Below are 27,899 nucleotides of genomic sequence, written 5' to 3' on the forward strand. Positions count from 1 at the left end.
AGCGGCTTTTCCAAAAGTCCTGCATCACAAGTTGCCCGTGTGAAGGATTACCTTTTAAAATGAAGAAGATTTTTTTTTTGTGGGGGGGCGTTACATTAAAAAGCAGCAGCTTGCAGTGATCTAGTATGTGCTCCTAATCGCCTAATTTGATCTGCATGCGTCACAGGAGCAGATGACCTTTTTTCTCTTTGCGATTTGGAGCTGACGGTTCCTTCAGAGATACCCATCCACCTTGCACTCGCTAACTGTGTCTCGGCTTGAGGTTACAAACCCTGCAACGGCACACGGGGGAGGAGGAGGGGGGCAGACACCCTCCCCTCACACTTTTCTTTGGTTTGATACCTCACAGGCAGCAAAGCCCCATAGCGGAGATTCAGTGCCAATTGGAGGAGAGGAGAGTCCCTCTCTGGCAGCACTGCGCACCCTTGGTTGGGGAACCCCAGTCTCAGGGGGCTCCTGTTGTGACCCTGTGATTAAAGAAGTCAGCCTTTGCTCGCTCAGAATGGTGTCTTCACCCATTGAGCCACTCGGGAAAGTGCACTACTTCTTCAATCAATAATTGTCCCCCAGATTGTCATTAAATGTAAAGACAAGTGAAACTTGCAGCTGTAATGAATTACTGGCCTGAGCTCTGTGCTTCCACACACACAGTTCCTGACATGAAAGACTTCAGATTTGGAGTCTTTGAACAGCAGACAATTCTGGTAGCATGTAGCCTTCATATCCTGGTGCGAAAAGGACTGTGTGTGAAAGAAGGAAGTTCATCAATCTAATCATTTAACGAGTAACTGTTAAGCCAGTCTGAACGTGCTGATGTTCAGCAGTGCAGTCAGTGAAGATATGGGCACTGCTGGGTTCAGTTCCAGTAACTGCAAGGAATACAAAAGTTGATATGAAAATCTGCGTTCATAAAACATTTGTGAAGTGCAGAACATCTGAGGCATGCTGTTTTACATTCGAATTTAAACATTCAGTGTTCCTTCAGAACCTGGAGGATTGTGATCCCACACAGGAGGCTTTTGAAAATCTTAAATAAAATAATTTAAATAAACCTAATAAGTGAATATTCTGTAAAACGTCCGTGAACTTTTGATGGCAGTCATGCAAATGGTCAAACAAGAAACACTTTGAGTTTCGATCAGGCCCTGAGCAGCGCTGGCCTCAGTCAGCTCTGAGATGTATCATTCTGTCCCTTTGTTCACTAATTATTAGTTATTTCCCTGAATTGCATTAGTTTAGTTTCTGAAGACAAACTGGCTCCATCTGAGCACACAAGCAGGCTTTTGAGCACAGATCTGATGCATGGTCTTCAGCTCTGAAAGAATTAGTTTTTTTTTCAGGAAGTATGAATAGATGTCCAGTTCATTTGCTGGTTTTTGTTGTATCGCAAACAGTAGATGGTATTCTTCCAGCAGAGGAGTCTGTATCCTTACTGGATATTTACTGCCTGCTGGAGACCGTCTGTGGGGCTGGAGGATGCAGTGGCTTTGTTTGCTGTGCCCTGGGGGAGTCCACACTTGTTAAATATGTTTAGAGAGGGAGACACCAGTGTCCTTAATGGCCGTAAATTTAACCAATCGGCCATCTGACCCCCCGGTCTGCTGGTCACAACCCAGGAGCCCTGCACAAACTCTGCAATATTTCAAATGCAGCTCTGCTCACAGAAGTGCTTAATTAGCATCCCCATGAGGCGCCTGACATCTGCATATATTTGGACTCCACTTGGGTGTCCATTGAGGACTGAGGGATGCTACTCCTGATGTGGCAGAGAGCTAGTATTTATGGCACTCAGGGCTGAAGCCCCCTATTCTTTGTGACCTCCCTGAATTGTGAGGGGCAGCCTTCATGCCCTCAGTGCAAGAATGCGTCAGCAAGGCGATGTTACAAAAGAAGGGACAGCTCTTGTGAAACTCTGTGAGTTCAGATAACCCACTTGTTCTTGTTACTCATTAATCCTTATCTGCAGAGGGAAGTGTCCTGGCATGGATTTTGAAATTCCAGGATATTTCTGTGCCATTTAAAATGGCAACAAGCTGTGTTCATCAACATTCTAAAGCTTTAACATTACAGTTCCCCACCTTCATGCTTCTGTGCAATTCAGATTCTTTGTTTCTGTCAGGTTTTACAGAAATACGGCGTAAAAAAATCAAACGTTTTTTCACCAGCGGGGAAGTCCGTTCTTATCTGAATTCAGATTGCCCTTAATTCGTCTGCTCCTCCTTTTTATGACCATTAAAACAAAAACAGAATAGAAATTAACTTAATTGTGTTATTTATTGAAACAAAGAAAGAGATGAAGACAGTTTGGTGAAATTTAGGCCATTTGTTAAGAGTGGACATCTTGGCAAAAATGCTAACTGCAAGCACTTAACCATTAAAGATGGTGCTTAGTTTAATTAGTAATAGATTTATTATAATTGTAAACTTTTGGTCAATGTGAGCATATATACAGCTACAAATAAATGTGAATGGGTGTGTGCTTGCAATTTCGGAAACAGTAGTTTAATAAAACCAATATATTTATTTTGTTTTGAAAAATGTATTGTAGCTTTCAATGCCAAACCCTTTTTCTCTGCCCTTCATCCTGTGGGCTTTCAGGAAGATATCAGCGTGGTTTTATAAACACTTGTCCAAAACTGACCTCTGCTGGCGATGTATGCAATAACCTCTAATTTCCCAGCAAGCTTGTTTTTTGACTAATCTGTGCTATTCGTGACAATTGAAATGCAGTCAGTACTGTACAGATTACATTTACCAGTGAAAAAGAAAACATCTTATGAAGCCACATGATACCGAGTAAGTTGGTTGCCGGGTGTCTTTCTAATGGAGATTGCTAATTCAAGAGAGTGTCATACAGTACATGTGTCTTAGGAACAGTGATCAATTTTCTAGAAACCTGCTTCTCAGACTGCATGCAGTTACCTTCAAAGAGCACAAACTTGAAGATCAGTGATGTCCAGGAGATAGTTAATGACAGCACTTCCATACTGATGTGCAGAAAAGCACATGTGCCAGTTAGTTTACCGCGGTCAACCCTGAATATTTCTACAAGCAAGATGTTGAAGAGCATACATTCCTTTTTAAGTGCAGACTCCTCGGAGCAATGGTGTCACGAACACTACACTATCCCACGAGTTGTTCTGTATGCCCCCGAGTTCCTTGAAACACGGTGCCAGTTGCTTGCAAACGTGAGCAGACACTCTAATGTAATGTTGGAAATTTTTACAGCACACAAAATTAAAGTGCATCTTTGAGAGCGCATTGCATGACTCTTGGTGACATGATTCAGAGGAGGTGATTGCTGTAATCTTTTGACTGCTACAGCATTTAAATGATGAAATGAACTATAAGATGGAGCAAAAGTTAACATAAAAATTGTAAGTAGCCTCAGCTGACAGAAGAGTGTGGAGTTTCCATCTAGCCCGAGTCAGGGATTCACAGACTGAGAGATTGCCTGCTTCACATGTTTAGAAGCTATTGAATCCATTTCTTGATATACAGTATCACCCATCTTTCCACAGTAGTGTGTTAAAAGCAGATCTGTATCCTGGCTGTATGATTCTTTTGCTTTATGTGCATATACTGTATATGCGTCTTCTTTCACATTCTGCTCATAAGATTGCTATCTAAATTCACCTGGAGTTCTAGTACTGTCTCACATGAAAACACAACGTAAGTGATGACACATACTGAGAGAGACTCGGGTGTGACTCCGGATTGTGGCTTAAGTGCACCACCACAGTGACATCAGTGAAAGAATATAATTAATGAAAATTCAGTGAGGGGCGTAAAACACAAAACAATGTGACTTGTTCATGTGACCTTAAGGAAGCCTTGTGACGTGGAGAAATCCACAGCTTCACAAGGAACTTTTGTTGCTAACAAACTTTCCATTTCATGTCCTTTTTTTAGTTCCCTGGTTCCCAAATTACATCCAAGACCTGGATCGGTTTGCCAATCAGATCCTGAGCTATGGCGCGGAGCTGGATTCTGACCACCCTGTAAGAACAGTTTTCTCCTCTCTCACCCCCCCCCCCCCCCCCCCCCGTCTCCACCTCGGTCTGAAGCCTGAGCACTGCTGATCAGATCAGATCTATTGCTTTACTCACCAAAAAGAGGCTTTATTTACTGTACATCCTGACAGCTGACTCATGTTAAGATTGCTGCTTTCTTAGAACATAAAATCCTTCAGCAATCACTCATATAACTTTTCTTCAAAAACATTTTTTGGCACACATTCTCAGGATTAAGTTAAATTTATTTATAACAATCCAGTATTTAAATTTAACGCAGAACTTTAAGAGTCGTCCTTTAAAAGAAACTGATGGCAGTTTTTCTTTAGCGATGGCTCCTCCTGGGGACAGTGTTGGGTATAAACTCTGAATAAGGCACAAGCTGCAAAGAATTCTGTGGAGTATTCTGGGACAGGAAGTGCTGTGGTTGGAAAGGCTTTGTGTCGGGTTTGACTGAACTTGTTTTGTACCTTGTATGGCTTCTTGCTCATTCATCCCTTTTGTTCTGTACTCTCTGTGAGTCACGCAGTGATCACAGCTCCAGACCTCGTCTATTCTCATGCAAAAGAAGTGTGAGCTCTAGAGGGGAAAAAATTGATGTCATTAGTTTAATTGAGGCACTGTAATTATAAATAATTACTCCTTTTCTAACCACTATTAAACTGAAATCTATTCAGTGTAAGCAAAAACAATCTACAAAGCCTTGCCTGAATATGTCTTTTTAATTGAAAACTGGGTGATATGGGTTATGTCTTGAGGTGTAATTGATTTTCTGATTTTAATGGCAGAGCTTGAAAAATAGGTTTTGCTGGGTCATGTAGCTACTGTACCCCTGATCTCATGTGGATTGTTGTTCTCTGTTCTCCTGTAGGGGTTTACGGATCCTGTATATAGAGCCAGGAGGAAGGAATTTGCTGACATCGCCTACAACTATAGGCAGTAACTATCACCTGGTTATGGAATTTCTTCACAGCGAATTCTTTCTCTTACATTTGTGTAGAAGTGCTGAAAGCTGTCCTGCTGCTAATTTTGTCCCTCTTATCTATCTTTTTTTCTTTCTCTTTTGAGGCTATTTATTAAAAATTATACCCAAACAAAGAGAAGCAAATTGCAGCGAGCCAGCTTTCAAATTGCATCCACTGGCTTTGTTATCTTAATTGTGTCCCGTTATTAGAGGCTACTACAAAGACTGCACGCCTGAATGGAGCTGCTTCAGCTATTCTTCACATGGCCTCTGAAGAGGGAATCATTTACATAAAAGTGCGGATTGCATACACTAATACAGTAATGAAGCTCACTTAAATGATGTGTGCACTTCAGCCCTGCATTAGCCAGTCTTCCTGATCTTTCCTTCCAAGATCCTATGGAATATAAGGGTGTAAGAAAGGTTGTAAGTGGGAATCCTTCTCTTCTTGCTGATTTGGCAGCTAGTTGCTTATTGACGGGAGCTTCACGTGAAGCCCTGACCTGTAATTTCTTTATTCCCCAGTGGCCAGCCCATTCCTAAAGTGGAGTACACAGAGGAGGAGAAGCAGACCTGGGGCACCGTCTTCAAGGAGCTGAAGACGCTGTACCCCACTCACGCCTGCCGGGAGCACAACCGCGTCTTCCCTCTTCTGGAGCAGTACTGCGGCTACCGAGAGGACAACATTCCCCAGCTGGAGGACATCTCCAGGTTCCTGCAGTGTAAGATCCCCCTCCTTCACGCTGAAGCCACGATTCAGGGGTCAGAGTTCCCTGCGGGGTCTCCTAAAGTTGCGCCATTGCCACAGCCCAGAGCTACATGGTCCACATGTGTAAAGAGTTCTGCCAACAGGTGGAAACAGCAGCATTCAGGGCCCTGAGGGTCCTCTGTTCATCCTTCCACCCTTGGCCTGCATTGTCTAATGAGCCAATTATTGAAATACAAAGTAATTATGCTCGTTTTTGTGATGCCAATCAGATGGTAATTGAAAATTACCTTTAAAAACCATATGACTACAGTTCTGTGGATTTCCCCATCTGTGGCCTAGGGCAGGGAATTTAATCAGTGTCCTTCCTGGATCTTTATTTGAGCTAAAGAAAGTGAAAGGGATCAAATGGAAAATCTTTCCACGTAAAGTCTCTTGGACGAACCTATGTCACAGTAGATTCATTAATTGCTTATTTATTACTTTCTCCCTTTGTGGAATACATTAAACCTGTCAGCGAGGCTGTGGTTAAATACGGGTGTGTCTAGATGTGGGTGTGGTTAAATGCAGGGTGACTCAGAAAGGGTGTGCCTAGATGTGGGTGTGCCTAGATGTGGGTGTGGCTCTGAGAGGGTGTGGTTAAATGCAGGGTGACTCAGAAAGGGTGTGTCTAGATGAGGGTGTGGTTAGATGAGGGTGTGGTTAAATGCAGGGTGACTCAGAAAGGGTGTGTCTAGATGAGGGTGTGGTTAGATGAGGGTGTGGTTAAATGCAGGGTGACTCAGGGTGTGTCTAGATGTGGGTGTGGCTCTGAGAGGGTGTGGTTAAATGCAGGGTGACTCAGAAAGGGTGTCTAGATGAGGGTGTGGTTAGATGAGGGTGTGGTTAAATGCAGGGTGACTCAGAAAGGGTGTGTCTAGATGAGGGTGTGGCTAGATGTGGGTGTGGCTCAATGACTGTTTCTCATCCACACTTCCTGCTCTGCAGCCTGCACAGGTTTCCGCCTGCGTCCCGTGGCCGGCCTCCTGTCCTCTCGGGATTTCCTTGCGGGGCTGGCGTTCCGTGTCTTCCATTCCACACAATACATCCGCCACTCTTCTAGACCCATGTACACCCCTGAGCCGTGAGTGTGCACCGCACTGGTGGGGGTAACGCAGCCTGAACCTGTCTGCCTGTGCAGCGCAGACATGCTGCCAGTTCGTGCACTACTAGATGCAGTTTTTTTCAGTTTGTGAAAAGAATTACATCGAATATAACTAAGATTTAAGAATATAACTACATTTGCGAGGATCATCACCCGGTAAGAGAATTGTGTGCAGTAAGAAGCTTAAGCTTAACTCGCTGGGTGGAGGGCCAGGCCCCTGGCGAGAGCATGTGGAGGCTGGGACCCCCCCACAGAGTGAGGGGTGACCAAGGGCCCGCTGCGCAGGTGGACACCAGGTGAAGGAGGGAGGCAGAGAGTGAACGTCAAGGAAGAGACACTACGATGTTTATATCTTTGCTGGAAGTGACCTGTCATCCCTCCTGAAATATTGTTAAAACTACATGCATACGGCATGAAGACACTTGCCCACAAGGTGTCTATGTGCTGTGCTTGAGGCAGGAGGCCACCCCTGTGGCCCAGTACAAGCCTGCAGGCTGGTAGGGGGTAGATAAGAGGCACAGCACTCCCAGCTGATGTCCTGGAGCTCACAGGGTGTCAACTGACAAATGAGTGCAGGCTCAGCGGCCAGAGGAGCTCTGAGCACTTCTCGCAGGTCAGTACTGACAAAGCAAGTGATGATTCTAAATTAGGTGCTTACACAATTCTATAACTGCTGATTCCAAATGAGTGAGAAACCAATTACTGTGATGTACCATAGTAAAAACCATAGAGCAAGCTGTAGAAAGGTGTAGTGAAATCATTGTAAGAGTGGAGCTTATAACGAAAACTCGGGAGGGATGACAACAGCCAAGGTCAATCAGCCTGACGTTACTTCCTCACATAAAACATTGTAAATACTGTACGTCAGCCTCTTCTCTCTCCTACATGTCTCCTCCACCAGTACAGCTGCCCCTGGTCCCTCCTCACTCTGCAGGGGTCCCAGTCTCCTCGTCCCTCTCGGACTAGTGGGTTAAACCAAAATTTACTGTAGCTTAAACACTCAATAAACATTCTCAGTACACTTAACTCTTGGGTGTTGCTTTCCTCAGTGAAACACAATATGTTGTAGAGAGGTATTCAGTTTTCACTTTAATAGAACAACTAGAGGCCACTGGAAATCCGTGATGTGATCATGGAAGACCACTAAACTGCTAGAAATCTGTAAGATTATACTGGAAATTCAGTTAACGGTTCACAAGCTGCTCAGGCATTGCAGTTAACAGGAGGTTGTTTTCAGTGTCGTGCATTTAGCTGCCTGTGTGAAACAAACTGCTCGTCCTCTCTCTCCACAGTGACATTTGTCATGAACTGCTGGGACACGTGCCTCTTTTTGCAGATCCCAGCTTTGCCCAGTTTTCACAGGTAGGGTATTCTTCGTAGTTGCACTGGAAAAAAGCAAGGCTCTTCCACAGAGCTCTCTTAGGGCATCAGTCACAAACAGTGGGCAGGCCAGTGTGGATGTACCAGTTCCTGCCGCACTAAACACAGAAGTGAAAAGACAGATCTGCTGTCCACTCATTGGCAGGAGACAGGTTTTCTCCCGGGCACTAACGGAAAGAGGAATTATCTCTTGGAAGGGTGTTGTCAAACTCAATGGAGAAGAACCTACAGCTGATTGAGTAGGAACTCTGATGATTTATATTGTTATGTTGTTGTTTTATTATTTTATGAAAGTTGAAACTTTATATATTTTGCATTGACAATGACACGAAAAAAGTCTATATATGCGAAATTTCATGAGCAAAAATGTATCTGGGCTTCTCTGGATAACTGGTACCACAGGTGAAGCAGAGAAGATTATTTAGTGTGACTGGGGATTATGAATGACGTGAGCAAATCCTGTACAATCCCCTTGGACAGCTCAGCTGCATTGGGCACCTAGGGGTAAAAGGTCACTGTAGCACTACAGTGCATTATGAGTGGCTGCCCCTAGTAAAGCAGACCCTGCAATTTATTTGGTTTCGTGAGATTAAAATATCTGTCCAGTTTTAGGTTTCTCATTTCTTCTGCTTTGTTCATAAGCGACTAAAAGTAATGTGTAAATGGACTGTCATACGTGCAGTATACATCAAGTAACGTTGGTTTCTCTGCCAGGAAATCGGGTTGGCCTCTCTGGGAGCTCCAGACGAGTATATTCAAAAGCTTGCGACAGTAAGTACAATGATCCCTGAAGTGAGCTCCCTGGAATACTCCACACCACTCCTCTGTTTCCCTTCCCTCTCTTTCCGGAACAACTTCAGATGAGACGGGTGGATCTGCTTTGACAGATCTCTTTTCAAAGCATGAATCTGGAATGAAAAATTAAAAAGTCACGGCAAAGCGTGGCGCTTCGTGCTCGGCGTGATTCGCTCTCAGCTGACAATGCCGTCTGTTGTTCTCTCGAAGGTGTACTGGTTCACAGTGGAGTTCGGGCTGTGCAAACAGGAATCTGAGATCAAGGCTTATGGAGCTGGCTTGCTCTCATCCTTTGGAGAGCTGCAGGTCTGTACACTCCGTCACGGGTACTTGAGAGAAGTGCATGGCCTTGTTATAAGGAATAAACAAGATGAGTGGATTTCATTTCCCATATAATTGGAAGCGATCATCGCTGGTATCATCACAGATGCGCAGTGCTACTTAAATCAGGTTATTTCTCAGCCGTGTTTGTTGGATAAAAGGGAGCATTTCGCATCCTTTTAAAAAATATCACATAATCGTCTAGTGCCGAAGCCATTTGGTGGATCTGGTGAAAATTGCTTTTCGGTCATCATCTAGCTCTGGGTAGCTACGCGTCTCCTGTAAGGGGTGTTTTTTTTTTTGTGAAGGTCCCACATGGATCTGTCCTAATCGCAGAACAGTGCTCCTGATGTCAGGAGACTCCTGCCCCCCCCCCAAACCACTTGTGCTCAACCACAGGTTGAGTCCTTTCAGCCGGACGCTTCTGCAGCCTGACTCAGCCTGTAGCAAGAAAGAAAGGAACTCAAGTCAGTTTGTCATTTACTAGTTTCCCTTTATTAAGCCATTTGACTTCCCTTCACCTATTGTTATTCTTTCACATTCATAAGGAGCAGCTTTTTAAGAACTTTAGTTTGTTTCAATGTATAACCAGACATATTTAATAAACTACAACGACTGTGTGCTGTGCACATGCTGTAATGTCTGTATAGTTCTGCATTAAGTAACTAAAATCGGAATGCATCGCACCTTGTATGAGCCAACATTTATTACTTAAGAATGTAAGAAAAGAAAAAAAAACAGGAAGTCATATCTACTGTATGTTGGCCTATCTAGGATGTTTTGTACTTCCTAGTTAATATCACCATCTCCTGCAGCAATTTCTTGATAGAAAAGTAGTATATCCAGGGTATTGGCTTCAGCAACATGTTTGGGTAGCTTGTTCCATACTCCCACAACCCTTACTGTAAAATGGAGCCTCCTTTTCTGAATTTTAAATGCACTTCCACTAGTGCCCTCTTTACACATTGCCTACATTGCCATCTGCCATTCTTTACCCAATTCTGAATTTGATTGTTTTACATACGTTCGCTATGTCTACAGTGTTTTCAAACACTCCTATGTTGGTATCATCTGCAAACATTACTAATTTACAAGCGATACCAGAATCTAGATCTGTAAGGAAGAACAGTGGTCCTAGATCTCCAATTACATTACCCCTTATCAATACTCTGTTTTCCATTTGTTAACTACATTTCAGTCCAAAGCTCATGCTTATTGGGGATATCTGGAAAGTGGAGGTCCAGTGGTGCTCTGAATGAATGTCTTTACTAGTCTCCAGTCAGCTTTAAAATAAGGATAAAGGATAAGTAATGCAGTATAGAGGGATACACAAAGATTAAACTGTGGCCAGTAAATTCTATTAAATAATTTGCTACATTATTATGTCATATACAGTTCCCTAAAAATATTAGGAAAGTAAAGCATAAACTCAGATTTCACTAGAAACTGTAAGAATAATTTCTCATTAAATAGCTGATTTCTACCTTTGGGTCAAATAAATTGAGTGTTGAACCTTTTTTATTTTGAAGAAAACCTTTTAGTTTGCATACATATTGAGACAATGGGCTGACACGTGTCCATTTTAGCCTTGGTGTTGGGAAATTAAGATCATAACGGAGCTTAATCCAATCAACCTGTCAACTGGCTCACTTGGACTCCAGTGTCTGGAGTCCCTAGTCAAATGTTACAATAAAAACCAAGAACATTTCCATTCAAGGAAAGCAGGGAATTTTGAAACTAAAAGAAAAAAACTTGGTTGTATTGCAGCACAGGAACTGGGCATACCAAGAACAACATTTAGTAATATACAGAAAGCAGAAAGCAGTCACAAGCATATTTTGCCAATCAGTCAACAAAAATGCTTGATGTTGATGACAGAATCATTATCAAGGCTGTCAAGCAAAACCTCAGAATCACTCACAGCATCTGGGGCCCACTGGTGAGAGTGTTAAAATTCTCAGTTCCCACAAACTGGGACAACAGAATTACAAAAGCTCCACTGCAATATGTAAACCTCTCAACAGCGCCAAGACCAGAAAAGCTAGGTTAGAATTCACTCAGGAGTATCGAATTCGCCAGAAGAGTTTTGGGACAAAGTTTTACAGACAGATGCATTTTTACAAAGTGAGAGAAAGACAAGGACTACAGATGCTCCAAAGAACAGAGTTTATTATATAACTAAGAATGGCAGCCGCAGAATGAATTCTGCCATTTACAGATACTTTTGCCTGCTTTTGTAAAACAAATGCTTCTGCCCTTGGTTGTGGCTTCCCCATGTAGAAACAAAATGTGAAATCTTAGACTGGTGAGGTCAATCTTCAGATTTGAATCCCACTGAGCAGCAGTTTACATGCAGGAGACAAAACTGAAGTCGGAACATCTCAAAATTAGGGGTAGAACTCCGAGTGGCTACAGAAAAGGCAAGGCAGAACATCACAAATGATTATACACACACAGTCTGGTGAGCTCAGGGAGTGCAGACTTCATGCAGTTATTGCCTTAAAGGGATCTGCACGCAAATTCTGACTTTTAAACTCCAAAATGCATTTAACATGCATGTGTCCCAATATTCATAGCCACCTGAACCACTGGGATTGAACACAGTATGTTCAATATACTGTACGAAGTACACTGTAGCTAAACCAACTCCTAATATGTGCACAAGTTGATGGATCAATTGATTGATTGTGTTTATCATCATGGTTCCATCTGATTATTCCTTATATTGTTTTAATTTGTGTATTTTGTTTTATGTACTTCAATTCACATTTTTGCATGAAATAGTGTGCATGCAATGTAATTACAATCAGTGTGATATTTACTGCTTCTTGGCTGTAAGATGAATAAAATGGGATTACTCCTTTCTTCCTGATTCTTATTAAGAACAATCTTCCTTTATTTTTCTTTACTGCAGTACTCCTTAACAGATAAGCCAAAACTGCTGCCATTTGACCCTGAAAAGACCAGCCTGCAGGCTTACCCTATCACTGAGTTTCAGCCTGTGTACTTTGTCTCTGAGAGCTTTGAAGATGCCAAAGAAAAAGTCAGGTAACAATGTCTACTTTTGTGTCAACAGCAGCCTCATACATACATGCATGCATGCATGCATGCATGCATCTTCTTGGAATTACATTCAAAACCAATAAACAGAATGTTACAATAGCCTGTAGACTGCTACATCAAAAGTCTGTAAATACATTCTTTGAGGTTAAGGTAAGTAATGTCTTCAGACCACCAGTAGCTTAAGACTGTTGTGGATGTGGCCAAGGTAGACCATCTCCACCAGTTCTGTAGAAAGCCCTCTGGACTGGAGTATCCCTGACAAGAATCCGGGCAGTTTGAAAGCCCACAGTTGAGGGTGAACCCAACACTTGTGAATGGAGTTTGGATCCATTTCACCCCATGTGCTGAGCCCCTGGACCTGTAAGGTTCAGATAATATCTCTTTCACTCCATTCCTCTACAGGAGCGGATTGGATCTTATTCTTTGTTTTATGAGGTGATTGTTAATTCAGTTGCTTCATCAAAGGGGAACTGCAATGCTATTTATATATTTCAGGGATAGAAAGAATCTGCATTGATGAGTGCATTTCAGACCACTATTTAAAGTAAAATGTACACAGTAATGTGTAAAATCTCAAATTTCCACCACAAAATACATTAAATTTCCAGGTCTGCGCAGCACCATGTTGCCGTCATTGTCTGCGATTCAGAATGAGGCGACAAAACAGTGAGGTGAAGTTGCCCTGTTACACTGTTAAAAAGTAGGCTTGTGAAGACATCTCTTTTAATGGAATAGAAATATTGCTTTCAACTTTGAGATGGTTTACATTACATTACATCAGTCTTTACAGAGACTAGTGAGCAGGAAGGGCGGCTTCACATCTCAGTTTGCGTGAACCCTTGTCAACATGACAGTTGTTTCAGTTACAGTACAGTACTTTCACAAAGTTTGTGATTTTGTTCTTAATCCAGAATTTCCTAAATTCTCCTTCACACCTGAAGAAGGCTCCAAGGCTGAAATGTGTTTTCTTTCTTCTCTTTTCAGCAGGGAATAAACCTATTACTTGTTCCTTTGCAGCCTATGCATGCTGACGCAGCTACCCACCTGAACTAAAAAAAAAATACTGTCATTTTAATTTAAAGAATATTTAAAAAGAAAGAAGAATTTGCTGTGATTATACATATTTGTTATTCTCTCTGGATAGAATGTTTGTTTCTGCTGCATCAGTATTAGAATTAGAAACAAGGAGGTAACTCCTGCTGTTTATCTACAGTGTGTGTTTATTTTAGGACAGGTGTCACTGGATATCAGTGTTTTCAATCCATTGCAGAAAAGGCACTTACAGGGGAACTGCAGTCCCCTTTCTCAGACTGATTATTAAATCTCAGTAACAATTTAAATTGATTGAGAGGATCATAAAATTTAACAAATTGGTGTGTTAATTTCTGTGTTTCTGTGTTGCTCCCTAAATGCAACTTTCAAGGGTGTAGATCTGTTTATATTAAAATCCCAATCCTACCGCAGTGCATTTACAGTGCCCGTGCAAGGGAAACCATTTAAAGATAAAAAAATATACACGTAATAGGTTTATTCCCTGCTGAAAAGAGAAGAAAGAAAACATTTCAGCCATAGAGCCTTCTTCAGGTGTGATCTTCAATGCAACAACACACCAAGTCCAGCTCACCTCGAGATGTAACTACAGTCCTCAGTGGAACTGTGGGCTTGATTAAGTCCATTCTCCCACCCCAGCATGGTTAATCGCCTACTTCCTAAACCGCAGTCCTGGCCTGAGCCCACGCAGGCGGGCAGGACCTCCCTCCAGTCCTTCACCACCACTGTCTGTACCTCACCTTCCCCCACCCTCACAGCTCACAGTAAAATGGGTTATGGCATGTTCCTACGGTATATCAGACAAGAACATTCTAGGATATATGGTCAAATGTATAGAATTTTAATCAGGGGATGTTATGTTGAAATTGTATAATGCACTAGTAAGACCTAACTTACAATAGTAGTGTATGTACACTGTGGGACACCACAATGTAGAAATGACATTGCCACTCTGGAATCAGACCGGAAAAGAGCAACCAGATACATTCTGGGGCTGAAGGGAGTGTCCTGCACTGACGGGGAGAAGGAGCTGAACACTTGTAGTCTTGAAAGGCACTTGACAATGTTAACCCAGCAGGTTTCTTAAGGATCAACAGTGAAACACAAACCAAAGGTCACAAGGTGGTAATTACAGGCAGGTGCCAACAGCCAGAATCATTTTCGGTCTAAATTTAGTCTTGAGCCCATTTTATGTCATAACCTTGATACACTGGTCATCACAGCTCATCGATCTACAGTAAGCGCTTGAGAGCCACTGTCCATTGGGCACAAAACTCCCCTCGAGCAAATCCAAAAGACGTCCCCATCCTGATTATTAGTATGATTCACTAGATGATTACAGTATACATGAATGATTATACAAACAGTCTAGTGAGCTCAGGGAGTGCAGACTTTAAGTGGTTATTGCCTTAAAGGGGAATGCTAGCAAATCCTGACTTTTAAACTCTGAAATGTATTTAAAATGCATGTGTCCCGATATTCATAGCCCCCTGAACCACTGGGACGAACACGGTATGTTCAATATACAAAAGTACACCGTAGCTCAGCCAACTCCTAATATTTACACAAGTAGATAGATTGATTGACGTGTTTATCACATGTGGTAATTTCTGTATGCCAGTAATTTGTGATTGGGAGTGGCTCAAGAGACTGACTTAACCCAGGTCTTCATGAACTCATTGATCTGTACTGAGTCCAAGTCAGGTAAAATTAATTCAGCTGAAAGAAACACATTCATGACTGTTTCCTTGCGTGCTGTGGCAGGAAATTTGCTGCTACCATTCCCAGACCATTCTCGGTCCGCTACAACCCCTACACACAAAGCATCGAGGTGCTGGACAGCATGCAGCAGCTGAAGAACTTGGCGGACAGCATTGGAGGTACAGTATGTTGTCCGGCGTGCTAAAAAGCGCAAGCGCACGCGATTCCTCCTTTGGTTTGGAAGGTCGTTTTGACATCTGTTGACGCTTAACAGCCTCAATATGCTGTGTTTGGGCAAAGCTCCCTGAGGATTTCTTCATTGTCGCTTTCAAAGCTTTAGGACGTTTTCATAGATGTGCTGGTGACTGTCTGTCACCGTCCCGTTGGCTGACTCGGAGGCTGTCCCGTGTAATTTCCAAAACCCACTCTGTAAGAGGAGCGCCGTTTTTATTCCGACACGCTTTAAAAACGGATAAGGTTTGGTTCGTCAGATTAAACCGACAACATGAGCAGGACGCGCTTCCTTATCTTTCACAATCGGATGTATTTTTAACGATTTTAATAATTATAACAGTAATCCGGTCCCATCGATTCAATGATCGAATGAGAAGGAACTGGATGAATTTGGCAGAAAAGCCAATTTGGAGAAAATAGATATTTAATGTATTGGTTATTAAATTAATATTCGTTAAGTTAGACAGTTTCCCTCTATTTATAGGGTTACATTTCTCGTGGCGACTGGTGATGAATATTATAGCTCTTCCAATAAACTTCAAAATGATGATATTTGTAAATTCCGTTTAAAATGCTTAACACTGACACAAATGACACAATTGGAATTTCGTCTCTCTCTTTATTTCAGGTGAAATGGGAATATTGTGCAATGCCCTTCAGAAGATGGGAATGGAGAAACACGAAAAATAAACTCTGATGGAGACGTTTTTATATAAAATATCTGATGCGGATATTTTACTTTGGTGTTACACTTCAGTGAACGCGATGTGTTTAAATATAACATGTATTTGCATGCCAGAAAACAAAAGTTTTAGCTCCCCTGAAAAAACCCCAACATATTTGCTTTGTCTTTCTATCTTTGTAGATTTAATGATTTCATTCTTTGTAGAACATGTATATCGGTTTTATTTAGCCTTGAAAATGTTAATAGAATTTAATCTTGGCATTACTGATAATTGTAGTGTAGTCATAGTAATCCAACTATCTTATTTTCCTCTCAAAAAATTATACAATAATCACTTGTAAGACGAGAGTAGCTTTCCATAATTTTAAAATATAACACAAACGCGTGTCTGTTTCTAATGTTTCTAGCCAAAAATACGCTGTTCGATTCAGCTTTTTATTTCTAACGTGTAGATATTGAAACGCTTCTCAGTGTTCGTACAGCTGCGCCACAGCGTCCACAGAGCACAATTACTAGAATTAGCAGAAACCAGCTGGGACCTTCCGCTCTCATGCTAAAAGGTATCACTGCAGCTCTTTGAAGTGTATATTTTTAATTGTAGATTATTTTTTTAATAGCAACTGCTAATCCGGGCATTGATTATGAATATCAATATATCATAAATGAATCTATAAACGGAAACCTAAGATATAAGCGTAGGTGTTAACTACACCTATTTTACTACAGAAATGTAATTTGTATTCTAGATTAATAATACTAATACTAGTAGTAATAATAATAACTGAGCGAGATTTCTCATCTCGTTAAAAGACAGAAACGCAGTTGTAAAGGTCACCCAATTACAGTAATGTTACTGTATTAGCAAATTGTAGTATAGCCACAATTCACTAGTACATGTGTGACTGTCTCCGTCTGTTTCCATAAATGAAGCTGGTTTAACTTTTGTAAAAAAGAACGCTGATACGGAACGCTGTAACGTGCTCTTCGCGTTGGAAAATAATTTTATGTTATAAAGCAAAGCTGATTGTTCGGTACACTAACTTCTCCGAACAATATCGGTGTGCTGTACTTTTTTACTATGTTGCATGATTTTTAATACTAAAATAAAAGAGATGTGAGTTTGTATGTCCTTAATCAAGCTTTTAAATGTCAAATTCCTTTTTGGTATTTTAATATTTGATAGAGTGTAATACTGTCCTCATATTCGTGTTGAACATATTATAAGAATTACACGAGTAATTGGAATAGAATAGTGACCTAACAAGTATCCGCTGTTATCTCATGGTTCTGCAATTATTGTATCGTGGTAAACGAGAATCTTAATCTACCCCAAAACGGAAAGAATGAGTGTTTGGTTGGACTGACAGAAGCAAGGGAACAGTCTGTGGTTCATTCCGCTATAGACTACAGAGACTTCTTCGCCTGTGTGTATAAAATGAAAAAATCATCCCCGGATCAGAGCATTGGGATTATCACGGTTTTGGAGTGTACGCACTCTTGGAGTTTCCATTAAAACCTAATTTAGAGACGAGTCCCAAAATGAGATGTGTACCGTCATTTTTCTTCCAAGGTAAATAAAGGTCCCATCTTATCAAAAAGCATAACATACATTTTCTATTATGAATATTATGATGTGTATTAAATATATATTTTTCTGTCACTTCTGAAGACCCGAGATTTTGTATTAAAATATCTTACGTGAAATTCATAACTCTTTCTGTGAAATCCTAACGCTCAATAATGGAATAAAACGAGCCCTAATGCAACACAAGTATCACCTTTCAGTTTTCTATATTATTATTATTATTGTATACAGTTTTTACTGGGTAGTGTAGCGGCTCTTCACAGACTTTGAGAGAACAGCGCTTTCGAATGATGTGATATGCCTGCGTGCAGATAAGGGAACCCCTGCTAATCACTAAGAAACAGGGACAGATCTTCGCTTCGTGAGGCAAAGCAAACGTTCCCCACCGTACTCTTTTATAACCACGAGGATGTAGATGCAATAATTCTACAAGTACTGTAATTCGTGTTTTTACTGTTGCGTTGACGATGTAAACGAGGAAGTAAAAATCAATAGATAAAAAAAACATTTGAACGCGTTTCTGCACCTCGGATAGTGCACTTTTAATTCGGCATTTTTCCAGTGTTTTCAATTCAATCTTGCATGTGTCCAAGGTCCGCTGTAAGAGACCAAAAATGTAGGCTTGTAACTGTTTGTTTTTTTCAAAACAAGCTAATCGGTACAATAAAGTATTTCCTAACATTATACCGAAACCAATCAGTATAAAATTTACAGTGAAAAATGTTCTGCGTAATAAAAAATAATGTTCTATTTTTTCTTCTTCCGTGGAGTCAGCTGTTCCTATTTTGGGGGTAAAAAGACGCTTCCTGTCAAGTGTCGTGACTCACTGCAGACGTGGGCACATCTCAATGTCTCACGCAGATGTGTGCGTAACACCTTCACAAAGACAATGTGGGGAGAAGCCGATAAATACCCCATACCCCGGCTGTGCTCCTCATCCGATAGGTGCGGATTTTCACTGGGGCATTCTTATTTGAGTACTGGGGGAGTAAACACTCCCTTACAATTCAATTCAACAGTTAGTATTCCATTTCACACATAACTAGAGCCCCAGGCACGTCGTGTCCTCAAACAAACTCACGTTGATCAACTCAACCCCACACACGCAGTCGATGAAGACCGAGGTCGGAGCCCAGGGCGGCCGGTACTCGGGCCGGACGCGCAGCCTAATCGAGGACGCCAGGAAGGAGCGGGAGGGCCTCTCTCAGCCGGGGCCCTCGCACCGCCCGGACGGCCTGCTGTTCGAAGAGAAAGACGGCAAAGCCACTTTAAACCTGCTTTTCACCCTCAGAAACGCGAAACAAGCGGGCTTGTCGAGGACCAGCACAGTTTTTGAGGTAAAGAAACAACCCGGTGTGTGTGTGTTGCCGTGGACTTGCGATTTTAGGAAGATGACGTCTGTTTTATTTCGTTAAAATATATATCTACTTTTATAAATACCCAACTGCGCTCCGCTGTAGCATTGTGAATAATTTTGAACACCGTGATGTGAAATTGGATGTATTCAAAATGTAGTTTTATGACTGCTTCGACCTTTGTCTTTTGTATTCATCAGACGTTTGAAGCCAGGATTCTTCACATCGAAACCCGTCCCGGCAGGGAGCCCAGGAAGGGCGCGGAGGATCTGGAGTTCTTCGTGAGGTGCGAGGTGCGCAGCTCGGAGACGGACGTCCTCATCCATGCCCTCAGAAGAGTGGCAGACGATGTCAGAAGCATCCGGGAGGAGAAAGGTAGTGTTATGGCAGGTTAACGAGAATGGATCTTCATCGGCATCTTCTTCATCTTCATCTCCTACAGTACCTCCTTACGTCTGCTCCTCCTGCTCCTTCTCCAGGGGTAGTCGTTACGAAATCGAAAGACGTTTATGCTTTTATGAAATTGACTCTGGCACATCTGCTTTATTTAATTCAGTTCCGTGGTTTCCGAGAAAATTGAGCGACCTGGACCAGTGTCATCACTTGATCACAAAATATAATCCGGATTTAGACCGCCATCATCCTGTAAGTACACCTGTGTCGGTCCCCTTGATTCAAACTCATTGGAAAGTTTAGGAAATTTAGGATGTAACGCGAATATACAAACACGAAGACGCTTAATTCTTTTTTTGTCAGTTGGTTATTTTATATATTGCACATATCGCTATTTTGTTATTATGATTGATAATGAAAACATCATCTGAAGACCTCTCAGCTTTTTCGCAAACGTTTTATATTATTATAGAAACTGAGTAATTTGAACCCGTGAGCAGACTGTCGCGTTATTTTTATACGTCAGGAAATTGATCGAAGTTCAGCTCCGTAGAGGCGAAAAGCATGTAAAAGGTACTGTAACGCTTACGGCCGACAGGTACTGTGTAAGAGCCGGCGTAAGCGTTACAGTACTCAGGCGCTCCAGTAGGGAATACATGAACTCACCCGGTGGGTTTGCATGTGTTAGGATTTAATATTATTATAATAAATTGTCAATAACAGGGATATAAGGATCTGGAATACAGGAAAAGAAGATCGCAGATCTCTGACCTGGCCTTCAGCTATAAAGAGTAAGCTCCTTTTTGTTCGTTCACTGTACACTGTTGATAGCGATTCATAGTCCAGTCGATGTAAGCCTGCAAAGCGTCTTGTACAGAGGTGCGCCTTCGGTGATACAGCTCACGACTTTCATCATCAGGACTGCCTGCTGTTGCCGCTGTGGAAAGAGAATAGATCCAGCACTAAAAGAGAAAGCGATGAGCGCAGCCATCGGTTATTAATGTGATAGAGGTACTCTCAGTGGGTATAAACTGCATACGGGTTGAACACGGGGCGGAGCGGTGGCTCTGTGGCTCAGGATCTGCGCCTGTGGCTAGAAGGTTGCCGGTTCAAATCCCGCAGCCAGCAGAGGAATCCTACTCCGTTGGGCCCCTGAGCAAGGCCCTTAACCCCAGCTGCTCCAGGGGTGCTGTATAAATGGCTGACCCTGTGCTCTGACCCCCAGCTTCTCTCCCTGTCTGTGTGTCTCATGGAGAGCAAGCACATTATCTATGTGAAAAGATAATTCCTAATGCAAGAAATTGTAAAGGGTTAATAAAGTGATGTTATTATTATTAAATAATAAAAAAATAAAGCTGGTTCAAATGCCCTGAATGTTTAGGATAGAAACAGACAGCCAATATTGCTGAGAGACTCTAAAACTTACATCAAAGCATGTTAACAAATAACAACGGGGAAGGGACGATTAAAAGGGAGGCGTTTGAAAGAATCTAAGCCCGTTGAGTTGATACCCCTCCCGGTGTCTGTTGCTTTTCAGAGGTGATCCGCTGCCCTTTGTGCAGTACACACCGGAGGAAATCGCCACCTGGTGAGTCGGAGCTGCAGGAGAATCCCGCCATGAAGCCTGTGATATGAAGTCATGGAGCCTGTGATATGCTGTTGTGCGAGTGTGTGTGTGTGTTTTGTTAATTTAGCTTGAGCTTTAACCCTCCAGGAGAGAGGTGTACAGAAGCCTGAGCAGCATTTATCCCACACACGCCTGCAGACAGTATGTGGAAGGGTTTCAGCAGCTGGAGAAGAACTGCGGGTACAGGGAAGACAGTATTCCACAGCTCCGGGACGTTTCCAGGTTCCTTAAAGGTATTACAGCGCGCGAAACGAGGCGATGGGCTTGCGCTCTTCCGTGTGGAAATTCATGGAATGAAGTCACGCCGTTTTAACTGTACAGACACAGATCCTACTTCACAAACCTGACCTTCCGCAGTACGCGTTTCAGCTGCAGACGCACCCACAGCGGCCTCGGCACGGCGGACAGCACCTCGATTATCGCGCACATCGGCTACGACGTGGTGCACACGCCTTTCCCGTTATGTATGGGTTTCAGGAGTTAGTGGAGTAAGGAGTAAGATGACGATAGGTTGATTCAATAATTTCAATCTTGCCTGTGTCTCCTTCTATCCTCGTCCCTTAGGAAAGACGGGGTTTCAGCTGCGACCCGCCGCCGGGCTGCTGTCCGCCAGAGATTTCCTGGCCAGCCTGGCGTTCCGGGTCTTCCAGTGCACTCAGTACGTCCGCCACTCGTCGTCCCCAATGCATTCGCCGGAACCGTAAGTCCTGCTCTTTTCCTAGTCCCAGCCGCCCCGTTTCTCTTCGCCTTATCCGCCGCAGGGGAGACCGGAGCCCATCCCGGCAAGCACCGGGCGCAAGGCAGGCTACCGCCTGGGCGGAAAGCCAGTCATCCCAGGACACAACACTAAGCCCCGTTTGTCTAACTACCGCTTACAAAATGGGAGATGAGGCATATCTCGGGGGAAATGTGAAACGGGCACTGTACCCCTGAGAATTATTCTTCACGTCGTCGATCTAGCGGTCTTTGTGAAACAGGTTTGCTATACGTATATAAAGGTTAGTTTTTAGTTTCTCGTGATTTTTAATATCGTTAAGCGACCTGTGTTTTCTCCCTTTCACTTAAACACGCAAAGAGCTCCCTGAAACAAGTTGCCAGATTGCCCGATGCCATGTGCTTGAGTACGGGCGGTTTCTGCTCCCCATGTAGTGAGAGCTGTATTTACACTGCACGTCTGGCCCCGTTTCAGCGACTGCTGCCACGAACTGCTCGGACACGTCCCGATGCTGACTGACGTGGAATTTGCCAAGTTTTCACAGGTAAGATAAACAGCGTTAGTCGCGGGTTTCTGCAGTTTGTACAAACCGCACGCTGACGATTCATACTTTGAGAACCTGTCGGGGCGGATCTGCGGCGTTGTGCTCAGAAGGTGCCCGCGTAGTTTTTGTATAGTTGCACAAAGCAAAGGTTGTCCCGGTGCCGGTCAGGTTTCCTGATTTACACAGACGTTGTTATTCCCCCGGTTCAGAGAGGAACTGGTACCTGCAGCTGCGGGGCGGCTGTAGTCGTCAGTCCTCCAGCTGTCAGACACGCAAGAGTTCTGCCTCCCACAGCCACTGTCCGCGGTGTCGTTTTTCAGGAGATCGGGCTCGTCTCCCTGGGAGCTTCGGACGAGGACATTGAGAAACTCGCCACCGTAAGTGCACCTGCGAAAAGAAAGCATAAACAGAGCTAATTACGAATTACAGATAATTATTTACGAGGGCTAGTTTCAAATTTAAGTCAGTTATTGCTGAAATGATTGGACCTTTTTAAAGCGTTATCTATGACTGTTATCTCTGCATTACGAGTATAGAGTAGCCGAGTAGGTAGCTGCACATGTCTTATTTAAAGGGATAAATTGGTGTTGGAATAAAACTTCAGATGTCAAGAGCAAAAAAAAAAGTATAGGAAGCTTTAGACAGAAATGCCTTCTGCTTGTTTGGCAGTTCATCATATTGTTACTGTATACAGACACAAACTGCAGCAAAATTGTATAAAATGAAGGTTAATCCACACATTATTGAGAATATATAAAAGTATGTCTGTAAATAAAATCTGTAATACATCACAATAATTTAGTGCGTCATTGAAATAAGAATATTTCAGCAGAAGATAGTTTGCTTGTATGTTGATCTTTTTGCAACAGACTGTAACTTTTACAATGCAATTTGGGATATCATGTTTAAGAAGAACATAGGAAAAAAATGAGTCTTATGGGCAGTATGACCGCCTCTCTTTGGTACATTTCTTACCTATATTGAAAGAGTAAATAGAGTTGGCATATTATGAATTGTTTTGAACTTTAAGCTATTATACACAGATGTCCGTTGGTGCTCTTACTTGTCGTAAAATAAACTTTGATTGTATTAGGTATGCTAGAGTGTGCCCTCACACTCTTTCGTCTTCCTGTAACCTTTGTATTGCTTCTCCTGTGGAATTGGTGAGTCCCTCTTCCCCTGTATTCCAGCTGTACTGGTTCACAGTAGAATTTGGACTCTGCAAGCAGAATGGAGTTGTTAAAGCATATGGAGCTGGCCTCCTGTCATCATATGGGGAACTTCTGGTGAGTGTTTAAACCCTGATGTGCCCCTTCAGACACACGTGACCAGTGTCACAGGGACTCTGTCATTGTGTTGATCATGAGGTCATCGAGTCGTCTTTGCTGTGGTATAATAACGGCTGTAATTGTTCTCATTTATCACTGTGTTTTTGAGGTACCTTCTCTCAGGTCCATGTCCTTTTTTCAGTACGCGCTTTCTAACGAGCCTGAATACAAGCCTTTCAATCCAGAGGTGACCGCCCTCCAACCCTACCAAGACCAGACGTACCAGCCTGTGTACTTTGTGTCCGAAAGCTTTGAGGACGCCAAGGCCAAGCTGAGGTGAGTCCGCCTGCTCTAGGAGCTCATTAGATGTGTTCAGCAAAGGAAAACCGAGGAGCCCAAATGGGGCAACAGAGAGGAAATCACAAGACTGTTTGAGAAGAATGCTTCTCATTTTTATTGTACAGTAGGTATAAAGAGGCAAAGGTTGCCCTTTCAAACAAGTGGGATTAAAGGAAGCTGTTAAAAGAATGTTTCCTGTAGAGATTATTTTGTCATCACAGATGAATAAGCAAATAACAGTGTTGTTTTCTGTGCTAGACTCAAGGCTACAGTCCTGGTGGACTGAAAGCAGAGTCGTCAGATGATGGCTGATATATGACGGTTCTTCAGAAGAGTGTGAAAGGTTGTAACTTCTGGTAGTTTGATAGGCTCTAACCTGACACAAGTCCACAGAGGACCCCTGGCCTGTTTCCCAGGGTGTGAATGAAGTCCCAGAGGTCCAGATGAATACACAGCAATTTCCAAAAAGAAGAAATGAGAATACTGGTCTTTGCGTTCGTTACACCGACAGCTTTATACAACTACCAGGTGTTCAAATATATCTGTAACTAACCCCCCCTGTGAGGATTCCCATTAATTCTGTTAGAAAAGACTCCAGTTGTGAAAACAATAAATGCTTATGGTATAACTGGCCTCCTGAGTATCCCAGCTCCTGTGGAACCAGTAGCACTCAGACAGTCAGGCACCCGTCGTATTCATGCTTTTACGATGATGGTGCAGCCCAACATGTTAACTTTGCTTGTCTGTTTGAGAAAATGTCCTTGACTGCTCTTATCTCAAAGCGTTTTTGTCCTTCAGGAAAAGAGCCTTGAAGTTTTCTAAGAGACAATTGCAAATATGACCTCAATAGCTCCAAGCTCCATACCATACTACTCACTTTTCTTTCCTGCATTCTGCCATCCACAGAGCAGGAGGATATTGACAGATACCGGATACTGTAACACTAAAGAATGGAGTCTTCTCAGGTCCACCTGAACCATTGCTCCTTGATCTGCTGCTGTACTCGGACGTGATCAAGGGTTTTAGTCCTTCTACATTTCAAGGAGATTTATTTACTCTGTATTCAGTCATACCTGACTGTCCTCCTCTGCACACAAAATAGTTATTATTTTACAGCCAGAAAGTGGCTATTGAGTTATTGACTCGAGTACTACTGTATTTTCTTATTAGATTAATTTGTTTTTTATTTTTAAATTTTGATATAGTGGCTTAATATATTGGCACGGTGGTGCAGTGGTCAGCATTGCTGCCTTGCAGCACTGAGGCCCTGGGTTTAGGAGGTCCTTGGGTGTGGAGTTTGTATGTTCTCCCTTTCTCCCTGTGCTCATGTGGGTTTCCTCTGGGAGCTTCAGTTTCCTCCCAAGGTCCAAAGACAAAAGGTCCAAAAGGTTAACTGGCTTTGGAAAATTGGCCCTGGTGTGAGTGTGTGCAGCCCGAGATGGACTGATGTCCTGTCCTGGGTGTACCCCACCTGTTGCTTGCAGGGATAGGCTCGAGCTCCCCTGAACCCTGAATTGGATAAAGAGGATAGAAAATCGTTGGTGGCTTAATACATGTTTCGCGGTTGTTACAGCAAAGTCTCTGGAAGACAGCTCTAAATTTAGGACAATTGATTCTGAGAGAAATAGCAATGTTTTACACACCTCAACTAGGCTTGTCTAGTACTGTATTGCAGATTTAATATGTGTTCTAAAATATTTTACATGTATTCCTCTTGTCTTATGTGCACAGGCAGTATTCCTCCAAGATAAAGAAACCCTTCGCAGTTCGTTACGATCCCTTCACTTGTCGAATTGAGGTTTTAGACGAGCTCCAGAAAGTGAAGGGTGGCCTCAGTCAGATGAGAGAAGACCTGAAACTGCTTCATTCTGCAGTGGAGAAACTAAGCTAAGCCGTGGACAGAGCTGGGAACATGCAGGACAAGGTGCATGGACAATGTTAGAGATTCTAATATATGATGATAATGACTAAATGAACAATATTTTTACTTAACTGACTTTCCACAGGATTAATTTATTGTCACTGCATGTATCTGTAATAACTGTATTCATGATTTATAAGGCTTTTCTTTCCACCAAGTCCAAGCTAATCAATAGCTTTCCCTCTAGTCAGAATTGTTGCTCACTCCTGGGGTTAAGCTCAGTCTGAAGAAGCTAGCAAAGTGTGTTTCTGACCAGAAAGGATGAGGGAATAAGTATTCTATTTCAACCTGGGTTACAAAGAGGAGCTTTTCATTTTTTAAACTTGAAACTTCCAGAGGAATGGAAGGAGGCTCTCGACTGACTCAGCATCCCAAGGCAGTGTTATAACACTAAACTCAAGGAGCTTTACAGGCAATGACCAATGAGTTGCAGTGTTGCCAAAGAAGGTACAGTTGACACAACATACTGTACAATACATACAACCTTACAGTGAGACAGGCTCGCTCTCTGCTCCTCAGACTGTGACAGGCGATCACATACAGGCCTGCAGCTCTATTGACCTTCTTATCCCTGTAGGATCAAAGCTGGTCTGATTCTGGCGTGTGAATTCTGAGACTGAGATTTATTTTAGGGAAGAATGTTGGTCTTGGCCCAGAGTATTTCTCACAGTGCAGCAGAAAGTGCATCTGTTTCTGCTTCTTTAGCTGGCACCAAGAGCAGCCTGTTATCTCCAGGCAACAGGTCTGCCTGTATCCAAGCTGTGGTCAAAGAACTTGTCCTCTCTGGGCAGCCAGATCAGTCTGTGTCCAGTGTCCATGGCTAGGCTGTAATCTCTGATCCTGTCCTCAGTATGGCACATTATGGAATTTGGTATAGTGTATAAGACAAAAAAGAATTGAAGCATAAAGACCATTTTAATAAAGCATCAGCTGAAATTTTAGAATTGAGATGACCACTGTACCGAGTGTTAAGACTGAAATGCATCCAGCAAGGGCAAAATAAGATTAAGCTGAAATTAACATGGAAGACTTTTAAACCTGTTTGAGCAGTCTTTTCTTATAAAATTTTTCACGAATTCTCCACTAAAGATTTGATTACCGTAATGCAATAGTGTGGTCTAGTGAATTCTCCTCTTTTGCCTCATTAGTGTAGAGAGTGATATGTGAATGAGAGATCAGAATAAACTGAAGAAAGCTGTCAGACAAGCCAGTAGAATTATTTGCAGTCTTTGAATAAAAATCTTCTGAAGGAAAAAAACTTAAAATATAACGTGAGATGTACATTAAGTCAACTTCTTTATAGCGGGTTGTGTAGATACAGCAGAAGGTGGAACTGCCATCTTTTGCAACACAAACACCAACAGACATGGAAGCTCATTTATTCCAGAATGTGGTCATAATATTGTACAGCGACTGTCAGAGGAGAACGTCTGCATCTACAATCCCCAAATTGTTCAAATGTACTGAATAACTGTAGAGTTATACGATATACCTTGTAGGATTTCCAGGTGCATTTATTGTATTTTTCTGTACTTGTATGCATATTTTTATTGGTGATGGTTATGAAGCAACAGTGCCAAATGAATTTCAAAGGTCTGGGATAATAAAGGTCTTCTAATCTAAATCTGCAGCTGGTGCAATGAAGACAATTTTGCTACTGTATGTAAGAATCGAATTTCAAAGCTGCAACGTTTGCAAGGTAGCAAATCTAAATCCAGCTGCAGTCTCTTCCATAGCTAGAATAAAGGAGCTAGCAGTCTTGACTTTCAAATTGCTTTGACCTTTACAACCTGAATCTGGGCTCTCTGCCAGCTGCAAAGAGAAAGAAGGCAAGATTTTCAGTGAGCAGTGACCTCAGACTGCAGACTTGAGGTCTGAATGATTGCTCTATAAATGCATCTCACTCATTATCTTTAAAAAATATTAAAATGGATAATCATATGCATGAGATAAAGCTATATGCACACACTGCACAAAACCATCATTGGACAACCTGGTAACATCAGAAAACTGCAAAAATAACAGACCTTGGGCAGCTGGTCCACAGCTGGCTCTTTCTGGCCTGTCCTCTAAGCTACGGAAGAGTAGCTTCTCTT

The 27,899-nt window shown here is 42.5% G+C and overlaps 2 protein-coding genes across 2 annotated transcripts in view; both read left to right on the top strand.

Moving 5' to 3' along the window:
- Window positions 1–17,190, top strand: part of pah (phenylalanine hydroxylase) — a 31,578-nt gene extending 14,388 nt beyond the window's left edge. Inside the window, exons 4-13 of the mRNA XM_088924319.1 lie at window positions 3,913–4,001; window positions 4,885–4,952; window positions 5,503–5,699; window positions 6,671–6,806; window positions 8,120–8,189; window positions 8,922–8,978; window positions 9,213–9,308; window positions 12,238–12,371; window positions 15,201–15,316; window positions 16,000–17,190. Coding sequence (XP_088780445.1) covers window positions 3,913–4,001; window positions 4,885–4,952; window positions 5,503–5,699; window positions 6,671–6,806; window positions 8,120–8,189; window positions 8,922–8,978; window positions 9,213–9,308; window positions 12,238–12,371; window positions 15,201–15,316; window positions 16,000–16,061 — 1,025 coding nt within the window. The 3' untranslated portion in view covers window positions 16,062–17,190. The remainder of the gene's footprint in view (window positions 1–3,912; window positions 4,002–4,884; window positions 4,953–5,502; window positions 5,700–6,670; window positions 6,807–8,119; window positions 8,190–8,921; window positions 8,979–9,212; window positions 9,309–12,237; window positions 12,372–15,200; window positions 15,317–15,999) is intronic.
- A 1,393-nt stretch (window positions 17,191–18,583) lies between these two features.
- On the top strand, window positions 18,584–27,427 carry th2 (tyrosine hydroxylase 2). Its single transcript, XM_088924293.1, has 12 exons — window positions 18,584–18,978; window positions 19,197–19,371; window positions 19,553–19,641; window positions 20,113–20,180; window positions 20,927–20,977; window positions 21,104–21,249; window positions 21,581–21,716; window positions 22,206–22,275; window positions 22,596–22,652; window positions 23,466–23,561; window positions 23,746–23,879; window positions 25,614–27,427. The coding sequence occupies exons 1-12, from the start codon at window positions 18,754–18,756 to the stop codon at window positions 25,771–25,773; spliced, it is 1,407 nt and encodes a 468-aa protein (XP_088780419.1). The 5' UTR covers window positions 18,584–18,753; the 3' UTR covers window positions 25,774–27,427.
- Window positions 27,428–27,899: the final 472 nt, after the last annotated feature.

This window comes from Atractosteus spatula, chromosome 8 (assembly GCF_055471065.1).
Source record: "Atractosteus spatula isolate fAtrSpa1 chromosome 8, fAtrSpa1.hap1, whole genome shotgun sequence".
In the NCBI taxonomy this organism is placed as follows: Eukaryota; Metazoa; Chordata; class Actinopteri; order Semionotiformes; family Lepisosteidae; genus Atractosteus; species Atractosteus spatula.